General features: G+C 46.2%; 1 protein-coding gene and 1 non-coding gene across 3 annotated transcripts in view; both read right to left on the bottom strand.

Annotated features, from left to right (window-relative positions):
- The window catches only part of GANAB (glucosidase II alpha subunit), a 156,761-nt gene that overhangs the window by 27,331 nt on the left and 113,497 nt on the right, over window positions 1-15,933 (bottom strand). For both annotated transcript variants that reach the window (XM_063945047.1, XM_063945048.1), the window contains one exon: window positions 1,408-1,651. In XM_063945047.1, coding sequence (XP_063801117.1) covers window positions 1,408-1,651 — 244 coding nt within the window. The remainder of the gene's footprint in view (window positions 1-1,407; window positions 1,652-15,933) is intronic.
- LOC134971069 (U5 spliceosomal RNA) lies at window positions 11,627-11,741 on the bottom strand. The gene has a single exon (XR_010190216.1). It is a non-coding gene; the product is annotated as a U5 spliceosomal RNA (small nuclear RNA).

Here is a 15,933-nt window from a genome sequence, read left to right as displayed (position 1 = left end):
CACTCAGGAAATGCTTATCTGAAGACAATTACCCCACGAGGCCCTTTGGAGAGACAGAGAGAGAGTATGCCAGCACACACCCCAGCGCTATTAACCCAGGAATAACACAGTAACTTAATGTTAACCCAGTAGCTGCTGTTTATAATGATTTTTGCGCCTAATTATGTGCCCCCCCTCTCTTTTTACCCTCTTCTACCGTGTGTCTGCTGGGGAGATTCCTCTCAGCGGTGCTGTGGAGAAAAACATGGCGCTGGTGAGTGCTGAGGAAGAAGCCCCGCCCCCTCGACGGCAGGCTTCTGTCCCGCTTAAATATACATTTTCTTGGCGGGGGCTCATACATATATACAGTGCCCAACTGCATATATGCTAAACTTTTGCCAAAGAGGTCCCAATTGCTGCACAGGGCGCCCCCTACCCCCTGCGCCCTTACAGTGACCGGAGTATGTGAGGTGTGTGTGGGAGCAATGGCGCACAGCTGCAGTGCTGTGCGCTACCTCAGTGAAGACTGGAGTCTTCTGCCGCCGATTTCGAAGTCTTCTTGCTTCTTATGCTCACCCGGCTTCTGTCTTCCGGCTCAGCGAGGGGGACGGCGGCGCGGCTCTGGGATCGGACGACCAGGGTGAGATCCTGTGTACGATCCCTCTGGAGCTAATGGTGTCCAGTAGCCTAAGAAGCAGGACCTATCTTCAGAGAGTAGGGCTGCTTCTCTCCCCTCTGTCCCACGATGCAGGGAGTCTGTTGCCAGCAGAGCTCCCTGAAAATAAAAAACCTAACAAAATACTTTCTTACAGCAAGCTCAGGAGAGCTCACTGAACAGCACCCAGCTCGTCCGGGCACAGATTCAAACTGAGGTCTGGAGGAGGGACATAAAGGGAGGAGCCAGAGCACACCAGAATCTAAATTCTTAAAGTGCCCATGTCTCCTGCAGAGCCCGTCTATTCCCCATGGTCCTTACGGAGTCCCCAGCATCCACTAGGACGTTAGAGAAAGAGCATTAACAAAAGGCAAGTTCTTACCATAAATCAATTTTTTATCCTGTACTTCGAGAGATTGGTGCAAAAACTATTTTCATCTTACTACGAATAAGTGAGTGAAACCTTAAATGTTCAACCTTTAATTGCTGTATTAGTATGCACAGTGTACACTACAGACATTTCCTTCTTCATCCCACATGCGCCCGAGTCTACCACGTGCACTTTCTGACGAGTGACTGGCTGCAAATTGTTGTAAAATTCAGGAGCAGAGCTGGTCCGATCCCTTCATATCCACCTTCACCCAGGAAATTAGACACAGATAACATGTTTTTGAATATCTTCTTATACCATCTTATCACCACCTAAATACTCTTCTCCAGAAAATGGCTTTCAATCATCACTCTACATTCTTATACAATCATACTCATCTCACCTCATAACAGGCTCTGCATCCAGATTTGCTTTGTAGAAGAGGGTGTACCAGTAGGGAAGAAGAGCGTATCTCTGTAAGAGTGCCTCACGTATGATATCGGTGTTAGTTTCTCCATGCAACCATGGTTCACGTCGCGGTGTATCCAAGTGAGCGTGAGCACGGAAGAAAGGCTGATATGCTCCAGCTTGATACCAGCGAACAAGCAATTCAGGTTCTGGGGTTTTAAAGAACCCTCCAACATCCGCTATAAAAAAAGAGTTTAAAAAAATGGGATTTTGGTACCTACCGGTAAATCCTTTTCTTGTAGTCCATAGCGGATACTGGGGAATGCTTAGTACAATGGGGTATAGATGGGTCCGCTGGAGCACTTTAAGAAATCTTCAACTGACTGTGTGCTGGCTCCTCCCCTCTAAGCCCCCTCCCACAGCTCAGTTTAGAAAACCGTGCCCAAAGGAGACGGAACATACTTTGAGAGGAGGCAGAAACATAACAGAACAATGAGAAAGAACATAACCAGAACAAGAAGAATTAGAAGGGACAGCAAGAAGCTGACCCAAAAACTAGAAAACGGATTGCAAAGTTGATCCAACAATCTGTCACACAAGAACTTGACCTTTGCAGGAAAACTTACGAAGCACAGAGGTGGGCGCCCAGTATCCCCTATGGACTATGAGAAAAGGATTTACAGATAGGTACCAAAATCCCATTTTCTCTTGCATCCATAGGGGATACTGGGGAATGCTTTGTACAATGGGGACATCCCAGAGATCCCTTCATGGGCAGGAAAAGTGCAGAAACCCCTGCAATACGGAACGACCATACTGAGTGCCCTATGATGACAGGGTATCAAATCAATAGAATTCGACAATGTTTGTACCTGAACAGTTGGCCGCTTGGTATAGGTGCTGCCCAAGAGGAGCCCACCGACCTTGAAGAGTAGGCTGTAATGGAATGTGGTAGAGGCAAAGCTGCTGACGAATAAGCCTGTTGGATAATGATTCTGATCCAACGGCCTATTGCCTGTTTTGAAGCTGGGCAACCTATTTTGTTGGCATCGCACAAAACGAAAAGAGAATCTGACGTTCCGATACGAGCAGTTCTTCTGACAGATTTTCAGTGCTCGTACTACATCCAGTGATCTAGGAGAAGCTGAGATGTCATTAATGACCCGAACCACTATCGGTTATTGATATGAAAAGCTGAGATAACCTGCAGCAAGAACTTCTGCTGAGTACTGAGCTCGGCATTGTCATCGTGAAACAGAAGGTAGGGACTTTTGCCCGACAATGCCCTAACTCTGAGATTCTTCTAACTGAATCCAAGGCTACCATTCGTAGTGGTTCAAACCAAGAAGATTTTGGGAAATCTAAAACCAGGCTTAGATCCCAAGTTGTCGTAGGTGGTACAAAAGGTGGTTGTATGTGAAGCATACCTCTGAGGAATGTCTTAACTTCTGGCAGCATGGCCAGTTGTTTCAGCAAAAAATTTATAAAGCTGAAATCTGAATGTTTAGTGAGCCTAAACTTAGGCCCACATCCACTCCTGACTGTAGGAAGCATAAAATGCGACAGTTTCAAATCCGCTGGCGGATATAGTCATCCTTCACACCTGGAGACATACCTCTTTCATATTTGATGGGAATGTCGTGAAGTGACTGCCTTTCCGGCTTTAAGCATAGTTCGTATTACAGCCCTTGGAATGCCCTTCCTGGCTAGAATTTTCCTTTCAATTTCCATGCCGTTAAACATAGCCGAACGGGCCTTGCTGAGGAAGATCTTTCCGGAGCAGCAGAGGCCAGGGTTCTTCTACCAACAAGGAAAAAGATCTGCGTACCAAGCTCTGCATGGCCAGTCTGGGGCCATTAGAATTGCCGGAACTCTCTTCTACTCTCGTAAAGGAAATAGAGGGAAAATATATACTGTTTGCTAATTCCAAAGTGTCGTTAGTGCATCCACTGCTATCCCCTGTGGATATCTTGTTCTTGAACAAGAACACAAACCTCTGGTTCCAAGAAGCCATCATCTCTACGTATGGGCATCCCCACCGATTTACTATCTGTTGGAAAACCTGAGGATGAAGACCTCACTCACCAGGGTATAGGTCGTGTCTGCTCAGAAAATAGGATTTTGGTACTTACCAGGTAAATCCTTTTCTTTGAATCCATAGGGGGCACTGGAGTACTCTTGGGATATGGACGGGCGTAGCCGAACAAAGGCACTGAATATTCAAATTTAGGACTCTCCCCCCCCCTCCATATCCCCAAGTACCTCAGTGTACTTTGCCAGTGTTTTTTACTGAGCGAACAGGATATAGAGAGGTTGACAATGGAGAATCCCTATAACATAACGGACAACCACAAAGTTGATCCGTAACCTTATTGTCAACTAAACAGTTGACACCTTAACCGATAGAACTTTATAATTTGAGCCAATTGGTGAAAGTAGGATTTTGGTACTTACCAGGTAAATCCTTTTCTTTGAATCCATAGGGGGCATTGGAGTACTCTTGGGATATGGACGGGCTTCCGTAGGAAACAGCACTGAATATTTAAATTAGTAACACTCCACCCCTCCATATCCCTGAGCACTTACTCAGTGTTTTTTACTGAGCCGAACAGGAATTAAGAGAGGTTAATAATGGAGTATTACATATAACATAACTGACAATAACGAAGTTAACACATAACGTTACTGACAACTAACAGTTGACACCCTAACCAGCACTTGTAACTTGAACCAGTCGGTGAAAGTGTGTTACCATAAGATCCTCAGAACTAACCACAAGTAGGTAAAACTGCTCTGGGTGGGCGTCCAGTGACCCCCTATGGATTCAAAGAAAAGGATTTACCTGGTAAGTACCAAAATCCTACTTTCTTTTTCATCCACTAGGGGTCACTGGAGTACTCTTGGGACGTACCAAAGCTTCCCCCGTGGGCGGGAGAGCTGTTTGGCACTTGTAACACTAGGCGGCCAAAGCTAGATGCTGATGCCGCAAAAGTATCAAACTTGTAAAAGCGCACAAACGTGTGCACTGAAGACCATGTAGCCGCCCGGCAAAGCTGTGTCGCAGAAGCCCCACGACCAGCTGCCCATGAAGTTCCCACAGAACGTGTGGAATGAGCGGTTACTGACGTAGGCGGTTGTAACCTAGCATGAAGGTATGCCTGGCGTATGGTCAGTTTTATCCATCTGGATAAAGTTTGTTTAGATGCTGGCCAACCCATCTTGGCAGCATCATAGAGAACAAATAACGTATCCGTCTTACGAACTGAAGACGTTCGGGATACATAAACGCGTAATGCGCGAACCACATCCAGAGTTCCAGAATGTGCTGTCAACACAGGAACTACTATTGGTTAATTGATGTGAAAAGATGACACTACCTTTGGTAAGAAGGCGGGATTCGTCCGAAGTTCCGCTCTGTCATCATGAAACACCAAATACGGTGGCTTGCATGACAAGGCACCCAAATCTGAAACACGCCTTGCCGAAGCTAAGGCTAAGAGAAAAATTGTTTTCCAAGTGAGAAACTTTATATCCACTTGTTGTAAGGGTTCAAAATATGAAGACTGTAAGAACTCCAAAACCAGATTCAAGTCCCATGGCGCTGTAGGTGGAATGAATGGAGGCTGTACCCTGAGTACACCTTGTAGAAAAGTGCGTATAGACGGCAATAGAGCCAATCGTCTTTGAAAGTAAATTGACAAAGCAGATACCTGCACCTTTAGTGTAGATAAACGCAATCCTCCATCTAACCCTGTTTGTAGAAACAACAAAAGGCGGCATAACTTGAAAGCTGATGTCGGAAATTTCCGAGCTTCACACCAACCTATATAGGCACGCCATATTCTGTAATAATGAGCTGCCGTAACCGGCTTCCTAGCTCGTAACATGGTTGGTATAACTGAATCTGGAATGCCCTCTCTTTTTAAGAGGGCGGTCTCAACAGCCACCCCGTCAAACGCAGCCGCGCTAAATCGGGGTAAAGAAACGGACCCTGTTGTAACAGGTCTGGACGTATCGGGAGCGGCCACGGATCGTCTGCGAGTAATCCTCGAAGATCCGAGAACCAAGCTCTCCGAGGCCAATGCGGCGCCACTAGTATGACTGTGAGCGACTCTCTTTTGATCCGTTTTAGCACCAGAGGGAGCAGCGGAAACGGTGGAAACAGATACACAAGACTGTACGGCCACGCGACAGTGAGAGCATCCACCGCGACTGCCTTTGGATCTCTTGTTCTGGACACATACTGGAGCGTTTGATGATTGTGTCGAGATGCCATCAGGTCCACCTGAGGATAACCCCATCGCTGAACCAACATGTGAAACACTTCTGGATTTAATGACCATTCGCCTGGGTGAAAATCCCGACGACTGAGATAATCCGCTTCCCAGTTGTCCACTCCCGGAATGAACACGGCCGACAATATCACCTGGTGGCATTCCGCCCAATTGAGGATTCGAGCTACTTCCCGCATTGCCATGCTGCTTCTCGTTCCTCCTTGTTTGTTGATGTATGCGACCGCCGTCGCATTGTCCGATTGCACTTGGACAGGCTGAGAGCGAATCATATGCACTGCTTGTCGTAGCGAATTGAAAATTGCACGGAGTTCTAGAACATTTATCGACAGCAATTTCTCGTGATCCGCCCAGAGACCCTGGAGCTGACAATTTTGAATTACCGCTCCCCAACCTCTGAGACTGGCGTCCGTAGTTAGAATTATCCAATTGCAAACTCCGAACCGTCTTCCTGCGGTTAAATTGTGTTCCTTGAGCCACCATAGCAGAGAAACTCTTGCTATTGGTGACAACCTCACTCTGTGGTGAATCTGCAGATGCGAGCCCGACCACTGGGCAAGCACGTTCAGCTGAAATGGACGAGAGTGAAATCTCCCGAACTGAAGCGCCTCGAAAGCTGCCACCATTGTGCCTAACAGGCGAATGCACAAGTGTACCGACACTGTGCGTGGTTTGAGTACTAATTGTACTAGATGGCGTAGCATTTGTACTTTTTGTTGTGGTAGGTAAATCCTTTGATTGACCGTATCGAGAATCATACCTAGGAACTGAAGGCGTTGAGACGGAATCAGATGTGATTTCTTAAAATTTACAATCCAACCGTGGTGAACCAGTACATTGTAAGTTAGCAGCGCATGTTGGGTAAGTATCTGTTGAGACGGAGCTTTGATGAGCAGATCGTCTAAATACGGAACTATTGTCACTCCCAGGGATCTGAGGTGAGCTATCATCACCGACATTACTTTGGTGAATACCCGAGGCGCTGATGACAGGCCAAACGGCAGAGCCTGAAACTGGTAATGGTTCTGGCGTATTGCAAATCGTAAGAATTTCTGATGAGGCTGCCAAATTGGAATGTGTAAGTACGCATCCTTGAGGTCTAGCGCAATCATAAATTCCTTGGTCTCTAACCCCGCAATCACCGAACGTAGAGACTCCATTTTGAATCTGTAGTAAGTTACGTACTGATTGAGGCCCTTTAAGTTCAATATTGGTCTGACTGAGCCATCCGGCTTCGGGACCACAAATAGACTTGAATAATAACCCTGACCCTGTTGGTGTACAGGGACCGGAATCAACACTGCCGAATCCAGTAAGGACTGAATGGCAATTTGCAAAACTGTCCTCTTGTCGTCCGACAGAGGCAAGCCTGTCTTGAAAAACCGCAGAGGCGGCAGACAGTCGAACTCTATTTTGTAACCTTTTAACACTAAATTGCGAATCCAGCCCTCCGCGGATGTGTGGAACCACGCCCCCTGGAACGTCTGAAGGCGTGCTCCCACAATTGGAGAACCGAGATGGGCTGGTAACCCGTCATGCCACTGGCTTGTCGGTAACCTTAGCGTCTTGGCGAGTTGTGTTGGTTTGATGGAAACCACGTCCTCGACCACGTCTAGCAGGCGTGGCTGATCCTCTGCCACGTCCTCGAAAGGGCTGAGGTCTAAAGGATCTGAACGAAGGTCCAGCGTACCTTCTTCTTGGCGCAGGTGGAGGCAATGGTAAGAACACAGACTTACCTCCCGTAGCCTCCTTAATCCATGCGTCCAATTCTGGCCCAAACAACTTCTTGCCATCGTAAGGCAACGCCTCTATACTTCGTTTGACCTCTGCCTCCGCCTGATAAGTACGCAGGTAGAGTGCTCTTCGTGCCGTAACTAGCGAAGATGAAATACGAGAAGTGAGCTGACAGACGTCAGTGGACGCTGTACAGAGATACTCTACAGCCTCAATCATTTGATTTACCTGAATTATCTGGTTTTCGTCCTGTAAAACAGATTTGAGTTCTGTAAGCCATATTATGAGCGCCTTAGTTACCCAAATGCCAACCAATCCAGGTCTTAGCATCACACCTGCTGCTACATACATGCTTTTTAGCATAGTTTCTATCTTGCGATCTGAAGGATCTTTAAGCGTAGTAGCTGCTGGCACTGGTATGGTTAATTTCTTGGTAAGCTTTGACACTGAAGAATCAACTATTGGTGGATTCTCCCATGTACACGTTACCGAGTCTGGAAAAGGATAACTAGACTTAAATCTGCGAGGTATAGAAAACCGTTTATCTGGATTCTGTCTTGTTTCTACTAACATCTGATTTAGAGAATCCGACACAGGAAAACTTACTGGCGTCTTCCGTCGTTTAGTAAATACGACCTGATCATTGGTGAGAGGCTGTTCAGCTTCAGGAAACCTTAGCGACTGCCGTACCGCTCTGATGAGATCATCAATGCCGGAACTGTTAACATCCTCGCCATCTGACTCCACTTCGCCCTCCTCACCCTCATCGTGTTCCGTGAGGTCTGGGATGGAATCGTCAGAATGCAACATAGCAGACACTGGAAAATCATAAGACATATGAAAATTATCCCGTTTGCCCAAAATGGATTTGGACCGTACGCAAGGCTGAGACGCCTCCGGTAGTTCTGGCGGTCTCACCCTAGACTCAGATCTTAACGTTTCTCGTTCCAGACGAGCCGCGGTCATTTCTGTCTGAAATCTCTCCAGTACATTTACTAACATACCCCACGGAGGGTCCGGTGAGGAAATTGGTTGTAAAACAGGAGGCGAAATGGTATTCTGAACGGAATCCACAAAACATACTGTACATGTGGCAGATCCATCCGGTAACACACTGCCACATACTTTGCAAATATGCTTTTTAGTTTTTGCTGGTGCCTTACTCATTATGGCGACAGACAATACAATACACAAAAAACAGACACTTGCACGACTCAGTAAAATAGCAGTAAGGTGTCTCTGTATATAAATCTGGCCAAGTGCAGTACACGTGGCCAGTACTATGAAATTTGATCCCAAATTCCCACTAACACCCCTGTGCCTCCGGTGGTGTAGAGATGTAAGACAGGAATCTTCTGGAATCACAGAGGAAGATACAGGAAGCATGTTAAAAATGGCTGCCATGTTATACTTATACATATAATCACAGTGCTGGTTACATTCACTGATTATACTGTAACAATTCCCCTGCTGCTGCAATATTTCTCTGCTTTATTATTATTGTCCCCCATGTAAAGGCTGCCTGCTCTTTTAGGCAGCCTTTACAGCGGCAGCGCAGCGTGTGGGCCCCCAGCGGGTATCGTAGAGCGCTATGTGCCTCGTGTTTCCCAGCGGTGGGCTCCTGTATAATAGCTGGCGGTCAGCTAATCAAGCTAGCGCTGCGGCGGGCGGCGGCCTGTGAGAGTCGATCAGAGGTGCCTGCACGGAGGTCTGTGGCCGAACGTGCGGGCGCCTGAGCGGGGAGAGCCGCGGTGCCTGCACGGAGGTCTGTGGCCGAACGTGCGGGCGCCTGAGCGGGGAGAGCCGCGGTGCCTGCACGGAGGTCTGTGGCCGAACGTGCGGGCGCCTGAGCGGGGAGAGCCGCCTGAGAGGGGAGAGCAGCGCGTCATCAAACACTATGTCCCCACACGTCGGGGCGGCAGCGGGAGCTGACCGCCCCGTTTCACATACCTTACTCCTGCAGACGTGCGGAGGCTCCGACGGGGCTTTTCAGTAAGCGCCGGCCAGCCAGTGCAGGAGGATGTGAGGGCTGTGAGGGAGCTCTTTCAGAGAGGCCCGACACGCCCGTGCTGCTATCAGCAGCTGCACTATCCCTGACCCTGCCTTTTGGAAGGGGGAAAGGGATGTGTACAAATAGTAGAAAAAATAAAAATAAAAATAAAAGTTTCTTCAACAAAACCGTGACTTCAGGTATTAAGCTGCTACCACGTTCAGCACAGAAAAAACACTGAGTAAGTGCTCAGGGATATGGAGGGGTGGAGTGTTACTAATTTAAATATTCAGTGCTGTTTCCTACGGAAGCCCGTCCATATCCCAAGAGTACTCCAGTGACCCCTAGTGGATGAAAAAGAAAATGTGTTACCCTAAGCTCCTTCGAGCTTAATACCATCCAAGTTAAATTTGTTCACTAAGCTCCCTTGAGCTTACAACAACCCAGGTAAAACTGCTCTGGGTGGGCGTCCAGTGCCCCCTATGGATTCAAAGAAAAGGATTTACCTGGTAAGTACCAAAATCCTATTTTCTTTATCATCCACTAGGGGTCACTGGAGTACTCTTGGGACGTACCAAAGCTTCCCTCGTGGGCGGGAGAGCTGTTTGATACTTGTAACAGTAGGCAGCCAAAGCTAAATGCTGATGGCGCCACCATTCATAACGTGTAAACGTGCACAAACGTGGTGCACTAAAGGCTATGTAGCCGCGTCGTAGACGCTCCACGACCCGCTGGGTGTGACATTCCCACAGAACCTGTGGGATGCTATTACTGACGTAGGCGATTGTAACTTAGCCTTAAAGTAAGCCTGACTTGTAGTCATTATTATCCAACCGGATAAAATCTGCTGAGAAACTGGCTAACCCCAGTTTGCAGTATCATATAGAACAAACAACGTATTCATATCACGTACTACATATATAAACGCGTAACGCGTGTACCACATTCAGAATTTTAGAATGTGCTGTCCCCACAGGAACCACTATTGGTATATTGATGTGAAGAATACGAAAGCGGATTTCGTCGGAAGATCTGCTTTGTAATGAGAAAACTCAAATACGGTGGCTTGGAATACAAGGCACCCAAATATGAAAACAAAATCCTTGCCGAAGCACCCTTGGCGAAGCCAAGGCTAGAAGAAAAATGTTTTCCAAAGTGAGAACTTAATACCCATTTGTTGTAAGGGTTCAAAAATATGAAACTTAATTCCCATTTGTTGAAAGGATTCCAAAATATGAAAACTAAGAAATCTGAACCCAACCTCAAATCGCCTGGCGCTGTAGGTGGGATAAATAGAGTCTGAACTTTGGTGACACCTTGTAGAAAGATGTTTACAGACGTAAATAGAGGCAAACGCTTTGAAAATAAGTTTACCACACAGATACCTGCACTCTTAGTGCAGATGAACGCAGTTTTCCATCCCATCCCGTTTAACAGAATACGGGTACTTGAAGTATGATGTTGGAAACTTCCGAGGTTTATAACCTATGTAAGCACACAAAATTTTTTTTTTTTTTAATTATGAGCTGCCTTAAGCGGCTTACTATTTCGTAACATGGTTGGTATAACCGATACTGTAATTCTCTATTTTTTAAGAGAGCGGTCTGAACTCTCACCCCGTCAACCGCAGCTGCGGTACATAGATAATAGGTACATAGGTAACTATGGGTAAAAGAACGTTCCGTGATGTAACAGGTTGGCCGTATTATGAGCGGGCCAAGATCGTGTGCAAATATTACTTGAAAATTCGAGAAGCAAACTTCTCCGAAACCCATGAGATACCACCAGTATGACTGTGACGAACTGTCTTCTGATCCGTTTTGGCAACGAAGAGAGAAGCGGAAAATGGTGGAGCCAGATACACGATGCTGAATGACCCCATGAATGTGATGTACACATACTGAGCTTTTGTAATTGTGGCGAGATGCCATTATGTATACTTGGGGTAACCGCCTTCTGTGGACTCACATATGAAACACCTCTGGATTTAATGTCCAGTTTTCAAGATCCAAACCCTGACGGGTGAGATCTTTTGTCTAACAAATGTCCACTCACGGATTGATGTCTTGACATTTTCACATAATGGCGTTCTGAGCCATTGAAGATTTGAGTTACCTGCCGCATTGCCATGCGGCTTCTTGGTTTTCACTGGTTGTTGTGTATGCAACTGCCGTTGCTTTGTTTGACTGCTTAAGGGCAGCGTGAGCCAGGCATGAAAAAACTAAATTACATGAAACTCACGGTTGTTCCTGTCCACAGAAATCTTTAGTAAAAAGCGAAAGATTTATTCGTTCTGAAGAGAACCCAGAGTCTATCCCTGGTCAGACTGAAAACGAATCATTTATTGCATTGTAAAATGCACAGAGTTCTAGGACATTTATCTATTGCATTGTAAAATGCACAGAGTTCTAGGACATTTATTGACAGCAATCTGTCGTGTTTTAGAACCTTTGCGTTGAAAACACATCTTTATTCTTAATAAGTGAATACACCAATGTACCGCTGTGCGTGTACCGTTCTTTGATTTACCTTATCTATAATCTTACCTAGGAATTGACATCGTTTAGACCGACTTAGATGTGATTGTTTTCGAACTTAATCTGCTACCGCAGTATACCTTAGTAGCGCAAGATAGAGGAACTTTGTTGATACATAGTTCTTATGTGAGATGAGCGATTATTCCAACATCACTTTGGTAAATACCGGAAGCGATAAGCAACGGTATAAATGAAATGGTTAATGGTTGTGGCGATTTGCAAACGCTAGAACCTGTGATGAAGAAACCGGACTGGGTAAATACGCATTGTGAAGATCAAATGCAATTATACAATTTTGTGGCTGCAATAAGCAAAAACTAACTGCAGAAAATCCATTTTCTAACTGTAGTAAATGACTTGCTGATTGATATTGCAACGGAGCTGTTTGATTTTGCTCAAACAGACGGGAATAAGTAATTTTGACTCTGTTGGCGTACTATTGCCTGGTTTATAAACCAGCAAAGACTAAATGACAACCTGCCAAACCGTTCGCCAGAAGCAGTTTTGTACTCTAAGCTGTAAATAGCGGAGACATATATGAGTTGAAGTCATGAAACCTCGCAAATGTAACCTGAAAAGACGCACTTCCACAATTGTAAAAGAGGTCATCAAACCACTGGCTTGCTGACTGTAACGTCCTGTCGTTACAAGGCGTGAGTGATTTTTATAAAGGAATAAAACGCCGTTACAAGTATATTGTATGCGCTAATGGCAGAATATCGTAAAGGGATAAAATGTCGTTACACATATATCCAATTTAGGAGCAAACAAGCTCTGGCCTTGTCGCGCTTAACTAGCGACAATTGAAAATAACCGGCGTTAGCAAAAGCTTTACAGATATACTCTGCAGCTTCTTTTAACCGTGATCGGCATGGTTTCATACATAGATTCTAGTGACCCAAATGTATCTGTGGTTTTTATAATGTTTGACAGAAACGCATATACCAATGGCGGATCGCGTCCTTTTGGAAACGATTATGTATGGTTGTCCAAAACCCCGCACTATCTGAATGCTGGACTAATGTACCCTTCTCACTTGTAGTTATCGGTGTGAGATTTGACATAGAATCGTGCATTAAATTATAAGACTAGTGAAATAAACACTCTGGTACCCAAAGGAAAATTGTCACTTTGGAAAGATTGTCTTTTGTTAGCGCTGGCGGAGTTATTCTGAGACTCCGATTACCGCTGTTTTAATTTGAATTGCCAATGTTAACATGTTCTTGCTGGTGTAGTAGGTAAAAGTTTTTAGTCTGCACTAGAGCCTTATTCGCTATGTAGACAGACATCATAATAGGCAACAGACAGACACTTGCACGACTTAATAACATTATTATATGGCATATATATCTATATATATATGTTATTGCTGAACAGCATATTTATTAGGAAACTAAAGTCTTTATGTGAAAAGCAGTTCACATGGGCATGAAACCCGAACCAAATTCCTACTAACACCCCTGCGCCTTCTGGTGGCTTAAAGATGTAGGGCAGGAATGTTCTAGAATTATCTTGAACTAAAAAATTCCCACTAACACCCCTGCGCCTCCTTGTGGAGTAGAGGTGTATGGTCTGGAATTATAACTGGAAAACCAGCAATGATTAAAATGGCCGTCATGCCATGCTTTCCCAGAAAATCACAGTACAGGTTACCTGCTGCAGTTTTAATATAGGCTTAATAGCCTATTATACAGTTTGCATTTATTCAAATAATATGAGCACTGCCTGCAGTGTATTTATCTTGCAACTGTAACCAAAAATAACAGAAAACATGGTTAAACGTGCAATAGGTTATGCCACTGATAACCTATTGCCAGCCAAAGCCTCATATATATATTATATATATATACACAAAGTGTTTACACATATAATCACAGTTCATACTGATATTATAGACAGTTTCGCCAGCAAAAGCTTCATTATATGTATATATATATAAAACGTGCTGAAACATCACAGTACACAGTGTACATTGTTTAACGTGCTGCGCTGCTTGTGTATTTTGAACCCCTGCAGCCTTTGCTGCTGCTATGGGTATTATTCCCCCCCCCCCCCCTGCATCCCTTACCTGCAGCGTACGGAGATCGGGAGCAGGGAGAGCAGGAGAGCCTGAATCTATCGCCGGGGAGCCGTCCGGCAGCTGCTTCCTACAGCAGTACACAGTCTCCCTGTGTCTGCGGTGTCTCTCTGGAAGAGTGGCCTGCGTCCTTTAGTGACGTGCGGCCGCTCTCTTTAGTAGAGGAGCGTCTCGGCGGCGAGTAGCGGTGCCGGGCCAGCAGAGCAGTGAGAGCGGCCGGCGTCTGAGTGGCGTGCGGCCGCTCTGCTTAGTTGAGCGCCCGGAGAATGGCGTGTAACGGTGCCGCATCAGAGCAGTGAGAGCGGCCGGCGTCTGAGTGACGTGCGGCCGCTCTGCTTAGTTCAGCCCAGGAGAATGTCGGTGGCGTGTAGCGGTGCCGTGCCCTCAGAGCAGTGAGAGCGGCCGGCGTCTGAGTGACGTGCGGCCGCTCTGCTTAGTACAGCGCACGGAGATTCTCGTACCGGGCCATCAGCGCAGTGAGAGCGGCCAACGTCTGAGTGACGTGCGGCCGCTCTGCGCATCGTTCAGCAAGACCTTCAGCGGCGTGCTCTTTCTACAGTATAACACTCACGTGCTCAGCGGCTATGGCATTTCTACAGTATAACACTCACACACAGCAGGGCGGCAGCGTGAGCTGACCGCCCTGACACTCATACCTTGTGCCGCCTTCTCTTCTCTCTGCAAGCTCCGTTTCAGCCTCATCTTGGCTGTGACGGAGCTTCTGTAAGCTCCTTGCAGCTGTAGATCCTTCCAGCTCTTTGTCTTATCCTGGCTGTGACGGAGCTTCTTTCTGTAAGCTCCGTTCAGTTTGCAGGAGACAGTGGCTGCCTGTGGCTGTGAGGGTGCTCTTTGTGAGGACCGACACGCCATGCGCTTGCCTATAGCGCCTGTGGCTGTGAGGGTGCTCTTTGTGAGGACCGACACGCCATCCGCTGCCTTGCAGCGGCACCATCCCGGACCCATGTTTTTCCATAAACTGAGACGGGAAGTGTAAAAATTAAAAATAAAAATAAAAATCTGAAAAGTGGCCATTGCCACAAGCCGATGTTCATCTGTGAGCACCGAAAAAACACTGGCAAAGTACACTGAGGTACTTGGGGATATGGAGGGGGGGGGAGAGTCCTAAATTTGAATATTCAGTGCCTTTGTTCGGCTACGCCCGTCCATATCCCAAGAGTACTCCAGTGACCCCTAGTGGATGATAAAGAAATCCGCTTTCCCGTTCCACCGGTATAAACATGGCTGAGATGGCCGTGGCATCTTTCTGCCTCGATAAGTATCTTGGAAACCTCTCTCCTTGCTGCTCTTCCACCTCGTCGTTCTGTACACCACTAAAGTGGCATTGTCCGACAGTACTTGAATGTCCTGATTGTAGTAGATGGGAGGCCTGATGTAGAGCATTGTAAATTGCAGTCAGTTTTAAGATATTTATGGAGACTTATGTGGTCTCAGGACTAACCGCACTAACGTCTTGATTCCTCTGGCTCTTTCCAGAGGAAGAACTCTGAGATACTGTGTCCAGAATCATACACAGAAACTGAAAATAGGATTTTGGTACTTATCAGGTAAATCCTTTTCTTTGAATCCATAGGGGGCACTGGAGTACTCTTAGGATATGGACAGCTTCCACAGGAAAAGGGGCACTGAATATTTAAATTTAGAACACTCCACCCCTCCATATCCCAGAGTACCTCAGTGTTTTTTACTGAGCCGAACAGGAGCTATAGAGAGGTTGACAATGGAGTATTACATATAACATAACGGACAACAATGAAGTTGACACATAACGTTACTGACAACTAAACAGTTGACACCATAACCAGCACTTGATAATTTGAACCAGTCGGTGAGAGTGTGTTACCATAAGATCCCCTGAACTTACCAGAAACCA

The sequence above is a fragment of the Pseudophryne corroboree genome, chromosome 11 (genome assembly GCF_028390025.1).
Source record: "Pseudophryne corroboree isolate aPseCor3 chromosome 11, aPseCor3.hap2, whole genome shotgun sequence".
NCBI lineage: Eukaryota > Metazoa > Chordata > Amphibia > Anura > Myobatrachidae > Pseudophryne > Pseudophryne corroboree.
This window is presented reverse-complemented; position numbering and strand designations above follow the sequence as displayed.